The sequence below is a fragment of the Salvia splendens genome, chromosome 10 (assembly GCF_004379255.2).
Source record: "Salvia splendens isolate huo1 chromosome 10, SspV2, whole genome shotgun sequence".
Lineage (NCBI taxonomy): Eukaryota > Viridiplantae > Streptophyta > Magnoliopsida > Lamiales > Lamiaceae > Salvia > Salvia splendens.
Window position 1 is genome coordinate 15,709,263 of NC_056041.1, and position 20,052 is coordinate 15,729,314.

The 20,052-nt window shown below is 40.1% G+C and overlaps 2 protein-coding genes and 1 long non-coding RNA gene across 4 annotated transcripts; 2 read left to right on the forward strand and 1 right to left on the reverse strand.

The window, feature by feature from the left end:
* The first annotated feature begins 9,382 nt into the window (after positions 1-9,382).
* On the forward strand, positions 9,383-13,639 carry LOC121752466. Its single transcript, XM_042147554.1, has 3 exons — positions 9,383-10,318; positions 10,451-11,150; positions 12,452-13,639. Exons 1-3 carry the CDS (start codon positions 9,747-9,749, stop codon positions 13,493-13,495), a joined length of 2,316 nt encoding a protein of 771 aa, XP_042003488.1. The 5' UTR covers positions 9,383-9,746; the 3' UTR covers positions 13,496-13,639.
* A 2,654-nt stretch (positions 13,640-16,293) lies between these two features.
* LOC121751652 lies at positions 16,294-17,050 on the reverse strand. The gene is made up of 2 exons (XR_006040138.1): positions 16,976-17,050; positions 16,294-16,520 (listed from the first exon to the last, which is right to left on the reverse strand). It is a non-coding gene; the product is annotated as an uncharacterized LOC121751652 (long non-coding RNA).
* Positions 17,051-17,890: 840 nt separating this feature from the next.
* LOC121752930 lies at positions 17,891-19,002 on the forward strand. 2 transcript variants are annotated; one of them, XR_006040325.1, is made up of 2 exons: positions 17,891-18,524; positions 18,615-19,002. XR_006040325.1 is itself a non-coding variant. In XM_042148034.1 (2 exons), the coding sequence occupies exons 1-2, from the start codon at positions 18,083-18,085 to the stop codon at positions 18,712-18,714; spliced, it is 537 nt and encodes a 178-aa protein (XP_042003968.1). In that variant the 5' UTR covers positions 17,891-18,082; the 3' UTR covers positions 18,715-19,002. The 2 variants fall into 2 exon arrangements, 1 of the variants encoding a protein (XP_042003968.1); XM_042148034.1 differs by having other exon boundaries at positions 17,891-18,519.
* The last annotated feature ends 1,050 nt before the right edge of the window (positions 19,003-20,052 follow it).

Below are 20,052 nucleotides of genomic sequence, written 5' to 3' on the forward strand. Positions count from 1 at the left end.
TAAACTCACTAACATTAGCAATATTATAATTCAGGTCATATGTTCCAATAATTAAATTGTGCAAACGCTTTGTACCATGTAACACTAAATCATTTTATATAATTTCTATGAAACTCATAAAACCTTCAAATTAAATTAGAAACGACAACATACTTTTTGTTTGTTTTCTACCTCTCAATTGGCCCTAGAAATTCAAATAAGATAATCATTATTCTGGTGTGTTCATAGCTGTTGTTCACCTTTTCTCCTTCAAAATCTTCACTGCTAGTAGTTAGTAGTACTATTAATCAATGTTATGAAATATTCAATTTTCTGTCAATAATCTCGGATACATGATTTTTATTATTCTATGGTTTAATTTTTAATATTTCTTACAATAATATCATGACTTGTAGAAAAACACATAAAAGTCCAGTTGTTTCCCCATTGCAACATATTAAAAACAACGACAGATTACCTCAATTAAAAAAATTCTAATAATGAAAGTCCATGTATTGTACCTAGACATGCCCACGGTTTCCGGTTCCGGCAGTTAATCGCCGAACCGAAACCGCGACAATTTTTTTGAACCGGAACCGTCTTATTTGGAACCGCGGTCCGGTTCCGGTTCCAGTTCAAGATTTTTCGAACCGAAACCGTCACCGAACCGCCGGTTCCGGACGGTTCCGAACCACCGGTTAACCGGCGGTTTCATGGTTCCGGCGAGACATCCGATGCGTCAGGTGGTGGCAGCTTTTTCAGGCGGTTTTACACCAAAACCGCCGATTTCGTCGGATTTTCAAAAAAAAAATTTAATTCTGATTTTGAATTCAAATTAATCTATTTCCCCCCATTTTTATCTATAAATACCCCCTTCTATCCTCACTTACATTCACCCCATTCTTGTGTTAACAAGAGTTTCTCTCTTCTATCTCCCAATTCTCTCTCTTTGTCTCTCATTTCTCATTTGTGCTATTGTGCTTACATTTGAATTATTCAAGTGCTACTCTTATATTACGCATTGTTATACTTATACACTTATACTTGTTCCGTAGTTCTATTTCTATAAGTTGTCTTTCTCAATTGCTAAAACAAAAAATATATACATTATTCCATATTTCTACTAAATAATTTGTTACTATCAAGATGTCTTCATCCCGAGAAGGTCGTGTTGATAAGGGAAAGGGAAAGTCCAAGAGGCCAAGTCGAAAATCCGTTGTTGATGAGATTTCTCAAATGAACATGGATGTGTGACAAGTTAATAATTATTATCTACTAATATTATTAATTATGAATTACATTACATTATTGTTCATAATTCTATTTGATATTTACAATACAAATATTATTTTGTAGATTCGAGAAGAGCAAGATATGGCCAATGCTATTGCTCTCTCTCGCTCTCAATACCAATTGAAGTTGGAGGAAACATGAGCACCAAAGATTGTAGGAAAAACATGTGGGAAATTAGAAAGGTCTCAAAACCTTTCATTTTCCTAAGTCTTTTGGCTTTTCAACCTCCAAGTGTTTATGAGGTGCCTTAATGCCGAGACCTCTCATGTGGCCACTCCTATCCTATAAATAGGTGTGGATTTGAGAGATATATATACAAACACCAACAATCATTCTCCCTTTCTCTAGTCTCAAGCATTCTAGTGTGCATCTTAGGAGCATTGTCTAGCTCGATTCTCGGAACTCCATCAAGTTCGCCGGTGCCTAGCGGGTTTGAGGTGCTTCTACACGCTAGGAGGAAGTCGTTTTATCTTTGGGGGCAATACGCCATTCCGTGAGCACTAGTCGGGGCGTAATTTGTCTTGCGATTGTTAGAAATAGTGGGAAGAAATTCCCAAGCCGTGTACAGGCGGTACTCTAACTATTACAATCAAAAGGAAACTTGCAACAAAAAGAGTAATGAAAATTACAACGGAAATAAAGCAAACTAAATTTATAAGTCGAGTCGAGGAAAGCCCTCTTTCTGCAAGACAAATTACGCCCCGGCTAGTGCTCACGGAATGGCGTACTGCCCCCAAAGATAAAACGACTTCCTCCTAGCGTGTAGAAGCACCTCAAACCCGCTAGGCACCGGCGAACTTGATGGAGTTCCGAGAATCGAGCTAGACAATGCTCCTAAGATGCACACTAGAATGCTTGAGACTAGAGAAAGGGAGAATGATTGTTGGTGTTTGTATATATATCTCTCAAATCCACACCTATTTATAGGATAGGAGTGGCCACATGAGAGGTCTCGGCATTAAGGCACCTCATAAACACTTGGAGGTTGAAAAGCCAAAAGACTTAGGAAAATGAAAGGTTTTGAGACCCTTCTAATTTCCCACATGTTTTTCCTACAGATATGGTGGTGGCGGCGATGCTTATTTTGGTACCGGTAGTGGTGCTCCCGGTCCCGGTGCCTATTCTCAACAAACTCCTATTCTCAACAAATTACCACCACCACCACGGAGTCGTCGTGGTCGTGGTCGTGGTCGTGGACACCCTCCTCAACCTCCTAAACCAATTGAAAGGTCTTTAACCTCAAACATCACGGTGAAACATTTCAAGAAGGTACGAGATAGTACCGATCCGGACACTTATAATGTGTATTGCAACTATTGCGAAAACGTATATACATTCCGAAAGGGTGGAGGATATGGTACATTTACCCGTCACATGGAGAAAGCGCATCCGGTCGAGTTTGGTATCGCTCCAACCCAAACTCAACTCAACTTTCAACATGGAGTCGGGACCGGGAGTGGGACCGGTTCATCCCAAACATCAGGTATGTGTAGCAATACTCTTTTAAAATATGATCACAAAAATGCTCTTAATGTGATGTCTAGATTTGCCGTGATGAAATATTTTCCATTCAATGCTTTTGATAACGATGCGTTTGAGTCGAGCATGCGACAAGTTTATAATGCCGCTGCAAGAAAATTGAGTCGAACTTCTATGACTCGAGCTGTTGTTAGACAATGCATGGAAAAGAAGGCGCAATTAGGTACGTTTATTGTTAACTTGGGTCATAAAGTTTCGATTTGCTCTGATGTGTGAACTGATTGTTTTTGCAAAAATTCATATATGGGCCTCACTGTGCATTTCGTTGATCACAGTTGGACTTTAAACAAACGTTTGATTGCATTTCGAGAATTTTCCGCACCACACACTGCACAAGCAATTGCTCAATTGATCATTCAAGTTTTGAATGAATTTCAATTGATCAATAAATTTTTTTCCGTTGGTTTTGATAATGCAAACGCTAACACTGCTAGTATAGATGAACTCATTAGTGCATGTTTTCCTGTTATTGATGTCAAATATTTTCATGTGCGATGTATTGCCCATATTTTGAATTTGTGTGTTCAAGATGCGATCGATTTGTGGCAAAAGTATGTTGATCCTATTAGAACTGCTGTTAAGTTGATTCATAACAAAGCTCCTATTGGTAGAGCTTGGAAGAAATATTGTCATAGCAAGCAGTGCAGGTACACCAATTTTCGTTTGGATGTTTCAACTCGTTGGAACTCGATGTACGATATGTTGAAGTCGACCTTGAACCACATTGAATATTTATGTGATTTTTTAGAACTTGCCCACATGTTCCTTTTGATTTGCTTTTGATACCCTCTTGTTGGGACCACAACATGGATTTGTTTCAATTATTCCAAGCTTTCAAAAATGCCACTGTTGAGTTATTCGGTGTTTATTATCCTACTTCTGTGCGTGTTTTGGAGCATTGCATGTATGTGGCAATTGGTTTTAAGACATGTATGAAAAATACTCAATTCATAGAGTTGAAGGCTATTATGTTTTATATGGTTGAAAAATGGTTAAAATATTTTGCGCGTATTCCAAATGTGTTTTTGATTGCAAAATGCTTGGATCCAAAGTGGAAGTTGCATGGTGTTCATAAAATTTTAGACATGTACTATGGTTGTTTGCACGATTTGGATTTTTCTCAACTTCGCGAAATGGGCTTGACAAGAGGAGAATGCTTCAAACTAAGTCTTTCGAATGTTGATGAAATCAAACTAAGGTTAGATATTGCACTTCGTGCTCTCTACGAGGAATATGAAATGCAGTATAACACCACTCACCAGGTACGTGCTCCTCCTAGTCCTTCTACATTTGATTTTGGTGGCGGGAACTATAGCAATGTCATGATTGATCCAGACGTAGTATCACAATTGCAAGATATAAACGGTGCTACAACCAATAGGACTAGAGCTACTAGTGAGTTAGATATATATTTGGAATCGCGCTCTATTTTTCAAGATGCAGGTCCTCCTACTCAACAAATTGACGTCCTTAATTGGTGGGGAACAAATGGCAAAGAGTTTCCGATACTCTCGATAATGGCTAAGGAGATTTTCGTCGTTCCCGCTTCCACCGTCGCCGTTGAGCAAGCTTTTAGTGTCGGCGGTTGTGTCCTAGGCGACAAAAGGAGCAATCTCTCCGCCAAAAACATGGAAGCCACTATGTTACTTGATGATTGAGCAAAGGCAGACATGAGAGCACAAGAGCCGGATTTCGACTTCCGTGTAGAGAGTGACTTTTCCACCGATGGCGATGACGAGGTCGGAAGCGAGGGCGCTCAACAATAACAATGACGGGGGGCGGTGAATGGCGAGCACGGCCGACCAAAAAGGTAAGCAAGGTAAGAGAACTACGTGAGCTTTGATTCCTCAATAAAATTGTGGATACGATTGTTGTATGTTGTATATGTATTGTAAATTGTTATGTATCGTTGTCCGTTACAACTCAAATTCAATAAAATTGATATAATTTTCACCTTATTCGTCTTATTTCAATTTAAATTATCTATTATCTTGTTCCAATTTATTGTATAAGTCCAAATTTCAAATTACATAGCAAAAAAAAAGAACCGCGAAAACCGCAGGTTTTCGAACCGGAACCGTGAAAACCGTCCGAAAACCGGCGGTTCGGAACCGGAATCGGAACCGCCGGTTTTCGAACGTGAACCGGAACCGGAACTGTGAAATAGCCTCACGGTTCGGTTCCGGTTCCGCCTTTCTAAAAATCGGAACCGCCGGTTTACGTGGGCACCTTTCTTTTATAAAGCTATTTTTGAAAATTAAAATACTAATAAGAAAAGGTATTGAAACCTGAAAACAGAACCTAGTATACAGTCAGTCATGGGGTAATCTCAAACTTCATCGTTTTAGTTTAGGTCATATTAGCATTATTTGTTTATTTTATATATTTATGTTGATTCAAACAACTCGACACCATTAATTTTACAAATTACGTACATCTCTATAACTTTAAACAAACCATTAAAAGAAAAAAAATGAACTTTGGAATTTATGTATTTGTACAAATATAATGCCAAATATAAATTTTAAGATATTATTACTAAACTAAGTATATAAAATGAAATAAATGAGGTTTATATAGATAGACTAGAGTTGTTCACATTCATGTTATTCATGTGTAAGCATTATATGGGACTAACGTTCCTATTTTGTTTATGTTAGAATTAGTGTTTTCATTTTACAATTAGAAAAGTTGGCCTAAGAGCATCTCCAGTGGCGGACGTCCGGTCGGACATCCGGTCGGACGTCGCGACGGGCGACCCGGACGTCCGCCATTGTGGCGTTTGGGGTCGGATACGGACGTCCCGTGAGGACGTCGGGTGTCCTCGGACGTCCCTGCGACGGGCGGGCGGACGTCCGCCACTGTGGCAAGGGTCGGACGTCCCGTATTCCGTGTCAAAATTATATTTCCGTTTTTACGTAATTAAATTATTGTGATTTTTTTTATTGCGGGATGTCCTAGTGGGAAGGGCGGACATAGGAGGGGATGTCCTAGTGACGTGGCAGTGGGATGGGAAGTCCTAGTGACGTGGCAGGAGGTGTTTTTGGGATGTCCTAGTGGATGTCCTAGTGGGATGTCCGCCCACTGGAGATGCTCAGCAATAGCCCAGCCATAGCCTAGCCACTGCCACATCATCAGCACTAAAAATCCTCCTGTCACATCATAAATAGGCCAGCCATAGCCTAGCCACATCATAAATAGCCCAGCCACATCAATAGCCACATCACTAATAACAATTATATAAAATGAAATAATTAACAATCACACAATATACGGAATTTAATTTACGAGACATATACGGGAAACATTAATAATACTATGAAAAATTTAAAAAGTACAATAATTTAAAAATATTACAATAAATAAAAAAAAGTACAATAATTTTTTAAAAAGTACAATAATTCACTCCTCGTCGCCGTCGTCGTCTCCTGCACCATCGCCTCCGCCTCCGTCGCCGCCGCCTCTACTCCCGTCAGCTTCCCTCTGTGCCGCATCCAAATCCTCCTGCATGCTCAGGAGCAATGTTTGAAGCAAACTCTTCTCCACGGGGTCCACCGCCGCCCGCCATTCGGCCATCGTCTTTACCATCTGAGCGCGCGTTTGTTTTCGCGCGAAGAATTTGAGATCCGCTGTGGATTGGCCAAGGGGGGATGCCGACTGGACCTCCTGTGAACCCCCGGCGACCCCCATCGCCTCCCGTTGAGCCCGCATGTGCCCAACCGGGCGAGTACGGCGAGCAAACGAACGAGGGGTCGGGACCTCCTGGGCCGTCTCAGGGAGGTCGTGGGAACCACCGCTACTGCCGCTGAAATCACCGGAATAGTTCAGCCGTTGCTTCTTCGGCCAGCCAGAGTCGACACCTACTCGGAACTTCTCGGAGTCGTTCAGCACAAGATAGCAGTTCCAGTAGGTGAAGTCCTTGTACACCCCCTTCTGGGGGAAGGCTTTCTCCGCTATCCTCCTGCAGTCGTCCTCAGTTTGCCCATTGCTCATCATGCGGAGGGCGTTGGTGTACAAGCCCGAAAATCGGGAGACCGCAACCCTGATTCGGTCCCACGCCTTCCGGGTTCCGGCAATCCTCCCCATTGCGTGGCCTCCCCTCCGGGCAAAACCTCTGGTAGGCTGCTGCTATCTTGCCCCACAAGTTGACGATCCTCTGGTTGTTCGAAACGAGAGGATCGTCGCAAACACTCACCCACGCCTTGGATAGCGCGACGTTCTCCGCGTCCGTCCACCTCCTCCGTACCGTGTTGTCGTCCTCACCCGACTGTGAGGACTCACCGACCCTTTTCCCCTTGCCTTTCTTCTTTGGGGCGCCCCGACCCCGCCCTGCGCCCCCCGTTTGAACGGGAGCATCCGGAATACCGGAAAGATCTATCCCCAAGTCATCGAAGGAGAAAGTGTCAAACTGGGCCGGAGGCGCAGCCTCCGTTGGCGTCGATGTGTGCGACGAACCAGTCGAAAAATCAACACTGGGGCGATAGACGTCCCCTGCGTCGCCGGTACCCCCCGGGCATCATCTGCATTCCGGGTGCCCACCCCGGCATCTGGACACTGGGTGCCCACCCCGACATCGCCGGAAACGCCCCCGGCGGACTCCCCCCCGCTGGTATCCTGGGCATCATCTGCTGCCACAGGTTCATGTTGTAGTATGGGTGTATCTGACTCGGGTGCATCTGACTCCATCCACCTCCCACGGGGATCGGGGGAGTTTGAGATCCGCTACTCCCTGAAGTAGGCTCGTTGTTGAGATCCATTTACCGTTGTTGATCTTGTTTAGAAATTTAGATAGAGAGAGTACTCGTTAATACAAGTGGTGCGAATGAAAATGACAGGCAAGTCGCGTATATATAGTGTTTCGGAATAAAAAATAAAAAAATAAAAATTCGCGCTAGGCGGTGCGCTAGGCGATCCGGACGCTGCAATAGCGCATAGCGGATCGCCTAGCGCACCGCCAAGCGCCGCGGAACCGCCGAGCGCTAGGCGGTATTTTATCGCGAAATCCGCTAGGCGGTTGCAATAGATCGCCTAGCGCACCGCCTAGCGCCGGCGCTCGGCTAGGCGGTGCGCTAGGCGCTATTGTGGATGCTAATGAAAAATCAAACATATTTAGATATTCGTGTTATTCCATATTTCTTTGAAAAAGAGGCTCAGCCTATATAAACTTAGTTTGATTTTTATATCTTATCAATAATTATTGTCGCCGTTAATTTTACAAGTTTCATCAAAATCAAAACTCAATTTGCTCTTGTATGTAATTTATAAAACTAATGACACCAATAATATTTAATGGTATTAAGAGCATCCACAATGGTGAGCTTGTGCTCACCGTCCGTCCGTGCCACTGGCAAGGACACGCTCCGCCGCCGCTGCGCTCTTGCCGCTTGGGAGGCGACGTGGCATGCTCTAATTGGCCCGTTGATTTATTATTTTTTATTATTTTTTTTAAATCTAAAAAATCTGAAAATTTCAAAATTAATAAAAAAAAATATTTTCCCACTTCCTAATAAAATATATCCATTTTTTCCACACTTTTAATTTATTTTTTTTCATTATTTTTACCCCAAAATTCACACTTTCATCTATAAATACTCTCATTTCAAACACAAAAAATGACACTATACCAAACAACTCTCTCAGTCTCAAATTTTAGGATTTTAATTATGTAATTTTAAAATTTTAGGAGTCTAATTATGTAATTTTTATTTTTTAGGAGTTTAATTATGCAATTTTTATTATTTTTATAATTTGTAATATTATTCGGCAACGAGTAGTGGTTTTTTAATTTTTAGGATTTTAATTATGTAATTTTTAATTTTAGGCTTTTAATTATGTCTTTTTAAATTTATTTGTAATGTTATTTCGGTTTTTTTAATAAATTTTCATATTATGGAAATGTTTTTGTTTAATTGAATTTTAAATTGAATTGTGTTCGTCCTTGCAGAAGAACACAACTGTGGGTGTTGTGCTCTTGCCAGAGAGCAGGCAGAAAAAGTGGGGTTGGGCCCACAACCGTGCCGCTGGCAAGAGCACGGTTGTGGATGCTCTAATCTTAATTTACAGTACTATTACTAAACAAGAACATGTGCGTAGCCATGAACATAAATGAAAAGTGGCAAATTATACTATGTGAGAAGAATTTGAGAATTCGATTAGGGAAATTTTGCAGAACTGTAAAATAAATTAATACTCATATGTCAAGATATATAAGGAGGGTTATTTGCGGCACCTAATATAATAAGGTGGCTTTGCTTTTGAACGAGAACGATGTCCACATAAAACATATTTCTAGACATGATATAGTATAATTTATGAATTTAAACAATACCCAGACTATAAGAAGAAAATATTAAATTCAAGTAAAAAAATATTTAAATAATTGAGAGGAAAACCGCAAGAAAAAGAAAAAAATGTTTGTATATACTATGCATAAATCATTATGATAAATTACTTAAAAGAAAAAAAAGTTCGTATATAGGAGTATTTCCTATATGCTTAAATAATGATAAGTTAAGTGTCTCAATCATAAATTAGATCTCTACTATCACAAATATTTACTACGAATTCCGTTTATAATACAATTAATTTCAAAATGATATTCACGGTAACTATTCCTTAAAGAATAAACAGTAGATGATCCTACAAACAATTCCAATATTAAAAAGAAACAGTCAAAACACATTAATTCACAACCAAAACATTAGAATTATCGACATACACAAAATCGAACATGGAAAGAGGCCCAATTAAGAAACCCTAAACGTGGCTAATTATGAAATCCAAAAAAGTTAAATAGAAAAAGAAAATAAAAATAAAAATAAAAATAAAAATAAAATACATTGAGCCGAAAGAGGCAACGCCGCTACAACGACGAGCCAAGAAGAAGCCCACGACGACAAAAACTATAAATTGGATTCATAATAAATATTTAGGAAATGAAACATTTTGGTGTGGTGTGTGTGTGTGTGTTTTTTCTCTTTGAAATAACAACCCTAGACCTTTGGTATCGCCTGTATAAATATAAATCTGTAACACCATTCTTTGATGAAATTTTATTTAAAAATTTATGGAATAAAGTCATAAATTTACGGGAAACTAAATTCAAACTGTACGCACCGCACCGTACCCTACCACACCCACCTTCTCTCATGACCAAACCGGACGGCCTCGCGCCGGAAACGACAAACGACGACGTTTCCCCCGCCGCCTGGGGGACTTGGGAGGAGCTCCTCCTCGCCTTCGCCGTCAACCGCCACGGCACCGCCGCCTGGGATTCCATAGCTTCCGAACTTCAGAAGAGGACATCGGACCCTAACCTATGCCTCACCGCGCATAACTGCAGGTCAAGGTATCTCGACCTAAAGCGGCGTTTTGTCGTCAGAAATGGCGATTTGGAGGGGGAGGAAAAATCCAACGTCGAGGAGTCCGCGCCGTTGCTGGAGGAGCTCAGGAAATTGCGCGTCGCGGAGCTCCGGCGAGAAGTGCAACGTTACGATCTCAACATCGAGTACTCCTTTATGGTTTTCGTATACACGATTGAATGAATTGTTGAGAGATCTGAACGTCGCGGATTTGTAATTTTATTTGTTTGAATGAGGCGAGGCGATTTCGTGTTCCCTGATCTGGTGTGTTTGTGCAGGTCGCTGGAGTTGAAGATGAAGAGGATGGAAGAGGAGAGGGAAAAAGGCGTCAGGAGAGAGGAGAGCGAGGCGGATCTAGAGAATAACGCCAAGGAGGGAGATTGCGAACCGGTGGCGGCGCCGGCTGCCGGAGGAGAACCGGCGGTTATTGGAGATGTGGAGAAGGATCGGTTGTCGGTGAACGAATCGAACTCGACAGATCCGGGAGCGGAAAAGTTGAGAGCCGGCGAGGAGGCTTGTGAACCGGCCGGAACCGGAGGAGATGAGGTGAGAAACAATCGACCCGGACAGACTAGCGGCGAGCCGGCTGAGATGAAACCAGAACCGGATCACAAATCGGTGCGGGAGGATTCGTGCAACGGGAGTTCGAATAGTATAGATGAGCCAGACCGGAAGGCGAAAGCCGAACCGGTGGTCAGGTCGACCGAGCTGGCCGAGTCGGAGGCCGAGTCCGACGGCGGAGGCGCGGGTGCGATGAAGGAGAACTCGGATGTGCAGAGCTCCGCAAGCAGATCGAGAAAGGAGGAGGGAAGTGATAAGGTGCGGCGCGGGAGCATGAGTGGCGATGAGCGTGAACACGAGGATCAATCTCGTGCCGTGAAAGAATTGTCCGCCGAATCGCAGCCGTTGGTTGACTTTCTACAATCTATTCGCGCGCCGAAGATCGGCTCCATCTTCGAACGGCGGCTTCGGAGCCAGGTGATTAATATTTTAATTTTTCTTTTTCCGATTTATTGCTCTCTTTTAATATTTTCGACGATTTTAAGGCGTCGAATTTTATTTATTAAATAAATTTTTGGTAAGTTCCTTTTACTTAAACAGATTACTAGAATATATACTAAATTATTCAATGTCGAATTTATTCAAATATGAACAAATGAATCAAAATATTCTTATTTGAATCGAATTAGATCCTCGGTTTTCTGTTATCTGTTTATTTTAAGGCTTATTTAGAAACTCTTTTTTTATCAATCAGTCAATTCTCCAATTGTCATTTATTATTATTATTATTATTATTATTATTATTATTATTATTATTATTATTATTATTATTATTATTATTATTATTATTAATATATTATTTTATTATTATTATTATTTTATTATTATTATTATTATTATTATTATTATTATTATTATTATTATTATTATTATTATTACTTATTATTATTATTATTATTATTATTATTATATTATTATTATTATATTATTATTATTATTATTATTATTATTATTATTATTATTATTATTATTATATATTATTATTATTATTATTATTATTATTATTATTATTATTATTATTATTATTATTATTATTATTATTATTACTTATTATTATTATTATTATTATTATTATTTATTATTATCTTATTATTATATTATTATTATTATTATTATTATTATTATATTATTTAATTATTTTATTATTATATTGAGTTGGCCAATCCCACAATTTTTGTTTTCTTTTGATAAAACAAATCAAGAATGGCTAAAAAGGAAACCCACTCACATCCCCTAAAATAAAGTAAGGGTGGTTTTTTTTCCCAAACATTTTATTATTTGACTATTATTTTCATAAGTGGAACGATGACCTTATTTTTGAAATTTATGATTTTCTTAATATTATTTGAGTTGTGTTTTGCTGTCGGACAGCTTATTAACGTGATAAATACGGTCTGCCTAATTTGGTTACATTGATTAAAGGTTTAATCATATTTTGTTCCTAATTATGAATCTTTTTTTGAAAAACGCATTCAGTCTGAAGTTATTTCTTTAAAGACACTTCTTTTTACAAAAAAAGTTGATTTATATCCCTTGTTTGACTGATTAATTGAGGAGTGATTCTTTGGTGCATCGCTGAATTGGCTACGGTTACTTGTAGCATATTCGCACAAGAATCTGTCGACTTTACTCATCATTTCGTAGATACATCTAAGCCGCATATAAATCAACTCTTTTTTTTGCAAGTAATGGTAAATAAATGTGTTTCGTTTTCGCAGGAGACGCCCAAGTATCAGAAACTGATCCATCAGCACATGGATCTCGAAACAATCGAAACCAGATTGAAGGAAGGCTTCTACACAAGGTCCCGCACCAAGTTCTACCGCGATCTCTTGCTGCTCGTCAACAACGCCCTCGTCTTCTTCACCAACAACTCCTCCGAGGCGACTGCTGCCCTTGAGATCCGACGCCTCATCTCCAAGGAGTTCTCTCACAAACACGCCAAGTCCGATTCTTCGTCTGGAAAGCAGGTCTCTTTGCAGTCTCTGTCCATGCCCAAGAAAGACGATGCCGAGGCTTCCCCTTCGCCCTCGTTGATCTTGAAGCAGAGACTATCCGGCTCATTGATCGTTTGTCGAAAACGCAGCTCCATTACCAAGGCCACGGCCACGGCCTCATCCTCGGGGACGGACAAGAAGAAAGAGCTGGTTCAGTCGCCGGCTGATGACAAGGACTCTAAACAGCAGCGGTCTGGTGATGCTGAAGAGCCCAAAATCACCAAGAAACGAACACGGGATCGGTTTCCTGCAGCGTCCTCAGCCAACTCGAAGAAAAACGGCAAGAGTCAAGCCAACGCCAATGTCAGCAAGACCTCCCCGGCTGAAACAGTGAAGCAGGGGAAAGGAGGAGGCTCGTCTTCCTCGCAAGCGGAGGGGAAGAGCGACGGCAAGAAGACCCAGTCGATGTCAGACTCTAAGAAACGAGGCGCGGCTGGCTTCTTGAGTAGGATGAAGCAAGGCACGCCGTCGTCAAACAATGGCTTGTTGCTTGATGCGTTGAAGAACACGCCGTTGACTAGCGAGAGCGCCGCCGGGAAGAAGAGCGAGACTGCGAAGAGAGGAGAAAAGAAGGAGCCGGTGGCTACTAGGAGGGGCGCGGAGAGGAGGCAAACGAAGGAGAAGAGCAGCCCGGGAAAGAGGAACGTGGGACGGCCGCCAAAGAGGGCAGCGGCTGCAGCACCCCCGGCTGCCGGGAAACGCGGTAGGGACAGAGGTGAGCCGGAAGCTTCAAAACAGCCCAAGAAAAGGGCGAGGAAGTTGTAGGTAAGGGATAGGGCACATTTGTACGTAGCGGTAAGGATTCTTGGTTCTTTGTTTTTATAGATCTCCCTCTGTTTTCACTTTTGCGGCAAGTGTGTTTGTATTTTGTCTAATGGAAAGCTAGGCCAAAGTTAGAGGAGGTTTCAATGACTTCTATTTAAGGCAAACGTGATAGACTATAGTTCAAATTCTTAATTTACATATACCAAAGTAGGGGGGGTATTCATCGAATGTAGAATACGATACTCGGCTAAACTGAATTTGTTTATCATTAGGTCAAGTATCGAAATCTATTTATTGAACTGCTCCAATGTTTATCCTAAAAGGATTTCGGCTAGTATATTTACAAGAGGGGACTCTAAATATAATTAATATTTTCTCTGTTTCATTATATATGAGTTATTTCTATTTTTTACAAAATCCAACATATTTAATCTCTCTGGAGTATTATTATTCAACTTACTATCTTAATATTCTTAAAAAAAGAAAAAAACAAAGAATAAACGCTTCATGTGGAGGTAAGAAGTGTATTGTTTTTTAGTGTGATAAACCATATACACGCCCACCGACTGGAATGTCATGCTATTGAATGAAGGGGGTGTATATAACACATTAATCAAGGGTGTATATAACACATTAATCAAGGGTGTATATTTTAATATTTGAATGTTGCAAAAGCCAGGATTTAAATTTGCTAGTATAACTATAATGCTTGGTGCCCACAATGTTGCTAGCAACTGTAGCACTTTGGTCAATATTGTTAACAATAATAGTACTCCACTTATAAGAAATTAGTAATAAAATGGCCCTCACGCGTATTTAAGTACCAATATAAATTTTAGAGAGAGATTATATTTTTAAATACCAATATAAATTTAAAGAATTCTCTCTCTATATATAATAAATATAAATACTCTCTCCGTCCCTAATAAATAGACAACATTTGAAACAACACGAGTTTTAATGCACAATTGGTAGAATAAAATAGAAATAGAAAGAAAAAGTGATGAAAAGTTTATTAGTGGATAATGGACCTAACAATTTTTTTATATTTTAAATAGAATTAGTCTATTTTTAAGGTAGTATATTTTTTGAACAAACTTTATATCAAATCATTTTTTACACAATTTTAAACAATTAAATATATATTTTATATAAGTATATAGATTAGAAAAGAAAATAGTCAAAATATCATACCTACTAAGAGGTAGGGATGTCAATCCGGGCCAACCCTGCTCGGGTTATGGGTCAATCGGGTGCGGGCTAATCGGGCTGTGAATTTTTTTCGTGTTGTGAAAATTCACCTGAAAACTCGGGTTTCGGGCTAGCCCAACGGGTTAATCGGGTTGCTGTCGATGAAATTCACATGTGATCAATCTAATCAATAATTATGAAAATTAGTTATATTTATAGAGGTAAAATATTTAATTATGATAAATTTGAGATATATGTTTAAACTCAAACATAATCCTAATATTTGAGATTTATGCAAAATGAAATATAAACATATTTCAAGAAATTTTAAAGAATGTTATCGAAATTTAAATATTTTTTAATGAATTTGAGGTTTCTAACTTATTAATCTATTATTATATTAATAAAATTTTAATATATAATTTGTATATTTAATACAAAATTGAAAGATATGTTTTTTAGTTATCTATATTATAAAAATAATCAATGAAGTGTTGAATTATAAGTCAAACAAATAGAATTATAGAATTTTTATCGGGTCTTCGGGCCAGCCCCTCGGGTTTTCGGCTCTGGCCCTAACGGGTTGCAGGTTAGTCGGGTTGTAATTTTATCGGGCTAGAAATTTACAGCCATAACCCTGTAAATTTGACGGGTTATTCGGGCCAGCCCACTGGTTGCGGGCTGCACTAGCATCCCTACTAAGAGGTGTGCCAAATTTTACAATGAATTTGAAGTTTGAACTATGTTTTAACCCAATAAACATTTAATTTTAATCTATTTTTCATTCATAAATTTTCTTTGTTGGTTAATGAGCTAGTAAATTTTATCAAATACTTATAATTAAGACTTAGGAGTGTGATACTATCGTACTTATATCATATCCCCTTAGTCATTTCTAAATGTAGGTAGGAATGTCGAAATGAGTATCGAGTTTTATATGTCCCAACTTGATATTCTGTCACGACCACAACTTCCTAGTACTAATGAGCGTAGCTATTTCGCAATTAAAATAATCTCATCAATCATGAGAGCATTAGCAGTGGGGCGCCCTAAGGAAGCCGCCCTAAAGGCCGCCCTATAGGTTTCACTATTGTTTTGTTAATTAATTTAAATGTTTCAAATATGTTAATGCAAAATAATTAAAAAATACCACGATTAATTAAAAACGACAAATCCGACATTGATTAAAAAACATTTTACACGAGTTAGAAATGAAAAAAAATTTGACTACTCTACAAAAACGACCGATATTCACCAGGGTCTGTACCCGGCCAACGTGCACCACCCCAAAACATCGGACTATTCGGACTTGGATATTCACCGGAATCCATTTTATAGTGTAATTTGAGTGTGAAAAAGTGAATGGAAAGGTTACAAATGAAGGTGGGGTAGGGGGTATTTATATAAATAAATTTTTTAGAATTAAAATATAAAAAAAATAAAACGCCTTGCATCGTCCTCGTCGCCCACAGTGGGCGGACGATGCCCTATCGTCCGCGGACGATGCATCGGGCATCGTCCGCGCACTCACAGTGGTCGGACGATGGCGTGCTTGAGGCATCGGGCGGCCTATCATCCTCCCCATTGCGGATGCTCTAAACTCATCATAAAAGAAATAATTAACTCGAGGGAATAGTCTCCAAGGCGAATGAGTACAAAGTCAAGTCATAATCAGAGTATCGAAACCAAATTCATAGTTTTCCAAGAACAACATTTAAATGCAGCGGAAGGTTCCAAGACAAAATAGTATGTATGAAGACATACTACTTTGGGCTACCTAACTACTTATTAACAGCCTCTTCCCAACACCTTCGTCGCCTCAATCACGTTCAACCTGCACGTTAGAAAAGAAACATGCAGGGCTGAGTACTTGATATACTCAGTGAGCACAGTGACAAAAACAGTTATTTTTAATTTGTCAGTCATAGTTGAGTGAACACGGGGTTTTTATTTAAAAAGGCCCGAGTCACTAAATTCCCTTCATTTCGTAAAATTGATTGCGCAATCACATACATACATAAATACCATATCTGAACGTATGTGAATCGGGAATGTGGCCACATTCCACGACGGTCACTGGACCGACCAACTTGAAAGCTAGCACACGGTCCCCATAGGTGTACACTAGTCCAAGTAGGGTTTGCGGCCCTACTGGGACCCGAATTCGATTTAACATGATTAGCATAGCCAAGCAGATAGGTCATCATAAAAGCAAAACATGGCATGACAAACATATTAGAAAAGATTCACATATTCATGTAAAAATCGCGTTTTGAAAAGAATGCCCACCTCAGAGCATAATTCCTTAGTTGAAAGTCCCTCGACTTGGTCTTACTTGACGTGCGACGACGCCCCCTATAGAAAATAAAGTATACTTAGATTGGGCTTAAGAAGCTAAATACTTAACGTGTATGCATTCCTAAGCGTGTGATCATTTTTTTTATTTTCCGTTTCTTTATCCATAGAAAGTCCTTAAGTATTTATTAAATCAAACGATTTAATTTATTTGGGAATTTGCAAAATTATTCTAGAATTAGTTACATTCTGGAAATTTAAATTTAATGTCCGTAGCGGCTATCCATTATTTAATCGGTAAAACATTAGGAGTGCCAATTAACTAAATTAGAATTATTTTTTTGTCATACTAGTATTTTAATTGGCAGCCCACTCCATGATTAAATCTCTATAAGGCAGTCCATTTCTCCAACTAATTCATAGCCCAAAATGTCTTCAACCAGCCAGCCCAAATGATTTATTATTCTTTTCTTCCCCAAAATTCCTCTAGGCCCAAGCAAAAAGGAAAGAAAGAACAAGGCCCAAATGAAAAAGAATGAACTAGGCCCAATTAAAGAAAAACAAAACAAAAAGAAAGAAGAGTGATGCTAAATGGCCATAATGTGGCCGGCCATAAAGAGTTAATTTAGTCCATTTACATGTATAAAAAAATTAGAATTACCGATATAAACTTATATGTGTGTGAATGGACTTGTGAGTTGATACTTATCTTTGACAGTAGTAATAAGTTGAGTAAAAACTACGAAAGAGCAACACTAACATGTTGAGCAACATATAATGAAGATGATATAAAAGTAAAATCAAGTAGTATTAAATCAAAAAATTGAAAAAAAAATTAATTTTTTTGTTAATTAATTAATTTATGGCTGGCCATAATGTGGCCGCATAGCATTATTCAAGAAAGAAACCCCCCTCCCACCAAATCGTCGGCCCCTCTCTCTCACTTTTCTTCATCAAACAAATCCCCAAATTGAGAATTTACCAAACCCTAGCCCCTCTCCCTCCTTCCTCGGCGCACTTCGCCGCTGCACGGCCGCCATCTCTCTCCCTACCTTTCTCCGATTCTTCCCCTCGGCGTCTCGCGTTGGGTGCGGCCTGCTAATGCGAAGCCGGTGCTGCCTCCGTCTCCAACCGACGCCGCGACTGTGTAGCCGCCTCCGTCGGGTCTCCCTCCGTCGAGCTAGACTCGGAGTTGGCCAATCCCCGCCGACGCCTCCGTTTGCCGCCTCCCTTGCCGTCTCGGCACCATCGAAGCAGAGAAGGGGGCGTCGCCCTTACGGTGGAACCGCCGTCACTAGCGCCTGTTTTCTCTTCTTCTCCGGCGAGACCGTTTCCAGACGCTCGACTAGTAGCCGCCGCCGAAGTCCAGCGGGGAGCCATCCTTGCTCCGCGTCTCCCTTGTCGATGTTGTTGTCCGGGCGTGATTCGAGGCGCGCCAACACCGCTGCTGTGCGTGCGCGGCGGCTGACTGTCGCTGCTGTGCATGCACAGGCAGCGGCTTCGCCGCCTCTCCTCCGCGACTCGCCATTCTCCGACAGGTAAGGTAGGCCAATTTTATATTTATCACTTTTCCCCTTTGTTATTTTCAAAAGATTAAATCTTGGATTTAAGAGTTTGGTGTTTTTAATTGTAGATTGGTCAAGGTTGTGATATTGTCAGTCGCTAGGGTGTGGGGCTGCCCTCCTCGTCTCTGGGCTGCCGTGAATCTGTTTCCGGCAGATTCATACCCATGAGATAAGTTTCCCTAACTTGTGCTTTCTTTAGTTTGTCTATTACATAGATTTGAAGACTTTGAGTAATTATCTTACTTGTTGGTGTAATTTAGGACTCTAGTATGTTGCGTTGTGTTTTGGTGTTGCATAAAAGAAATGTACTAAAGCTGTAAATTCCTTATCCTAAGCATGATGTTCACAACGAGGCAGGGGGTGTGCTAGTGTGTTTACTTGTTCTTCCATTATGTTATCATGTTGTTACGTTCTGAGATGGTGGTGTTCTAATTATGCTTGCGGTATATATATGAATCTATATGCTATATGGGCATGAATTTAGATTATTGGAGAAATTACCTGCTGAAAGCTGCAGTTGTTTTGAAATCAGTCCCTAAACCTCAGCCCTCTTTACTTCTCAAACTTGTTATGTTGCTGGAAAATCTTAAGGTGCGTGGAAGTGTTCATAGGTGGTGTGGAGGGGATTTTTATAGGCAAGAGTGTGTACTCGTGAGGCCTTAATTGGGGCTGTTGTATTACTTTGTTCTCTTCCTGCATCAAATCCTCCTTTTTTTTATCCTGCAGCAACTTTAACTGCAATTTGGTAGTGTACTGGGAGATAAGGACTATTGCATTTATGTTATTTGTTGGTTTTACAGGTGTGGAGGGAAGAGGAGAATGCAGGCTGCCTTTGCCTCTTTTGGCATGGTGTCTTTCTATCAAACTTGTAAAGTTATGTTGTGCCTTTCCTTTATTTGGGGAAACCGTTTGTTTTACTTGTCACGCCCGCATTTCCTAAGGATAGGAAGTACGGTGGACCGCGACTAGGGGAGGAATTAAGAAGCGGGGAAGAAAGGGGAGAACAGGAATATTTGACCCAAAAACATTTATTAAAAAGAAGTTCACTTCAAACATTGTACTAAGAAGACATTACTAAAGTTAATGTAAACAGAGTTAAATAAAAACAATGTATCGGATTACAAAGCAGCGGAAAAGACCAAAAGACAGATGATGCCGGGTATGACGACACGACACCATCCAAAAGACCAAGTAAAACACTCATTTGGCTTTCACTGCTCAACATCCGTCATCCCCATCGCCGCTCAACCTGCACATTAAGAAAACAACATGCAGGGCTGAGTACTTATTGCACTCAGTGGACACACGCCAAAATCATAGTTTGTCATGCCACATCAGTGTAACCTTGGGGTTTTAAGTGTAAGAAAATAACACAAGTACACAAAATATATTTCATAAATTCGACTGCGCAGTCATTTTCAGACATTGCCACCCTTATTCCCACTATCATACACTATCTGATCCAACCATGACAAGGGGCGTGGCCACACCCCAGGTCAACTAGAC

Coding starts and splice junctions, on each gene's coding strand:
- LOC121752466 (XM_042147554.1), top strand. CDS start 9,747: ATGAAACATTTTGGTGTGGTGTGTGTGTGTGTGTTTTTTCTCTTTGAA. Junction 10,319..10,450: donor CGTTACGATCTCAACATCGA/GTACTCCTTTAT, acceptor GTGTTTGTGCAG/GTCGCTGGAGTTGAAGATGA. Junction 11,151..12,451: donor AACGGCGGCTTCGGAGCCAG/GTGATTAATATT, acceptor TCGTTTTCGCAG/GAGACGCCCAAGTATCAGAA.
- LOC121752930 (XM_042148034.1), top strand. CDS start 18,083: ATGCGAAGCCGGTGCTGCCTCCGTCTCCAACCGACGCCGCGACTGTGT. Junction 18,520..18,614: donor GACTCGCCATTCTCCGACAG/GTAAGGTAGGCC, acceptor TTTTAATTGTAG/ATTGGTCAAGGTTGTGATAT.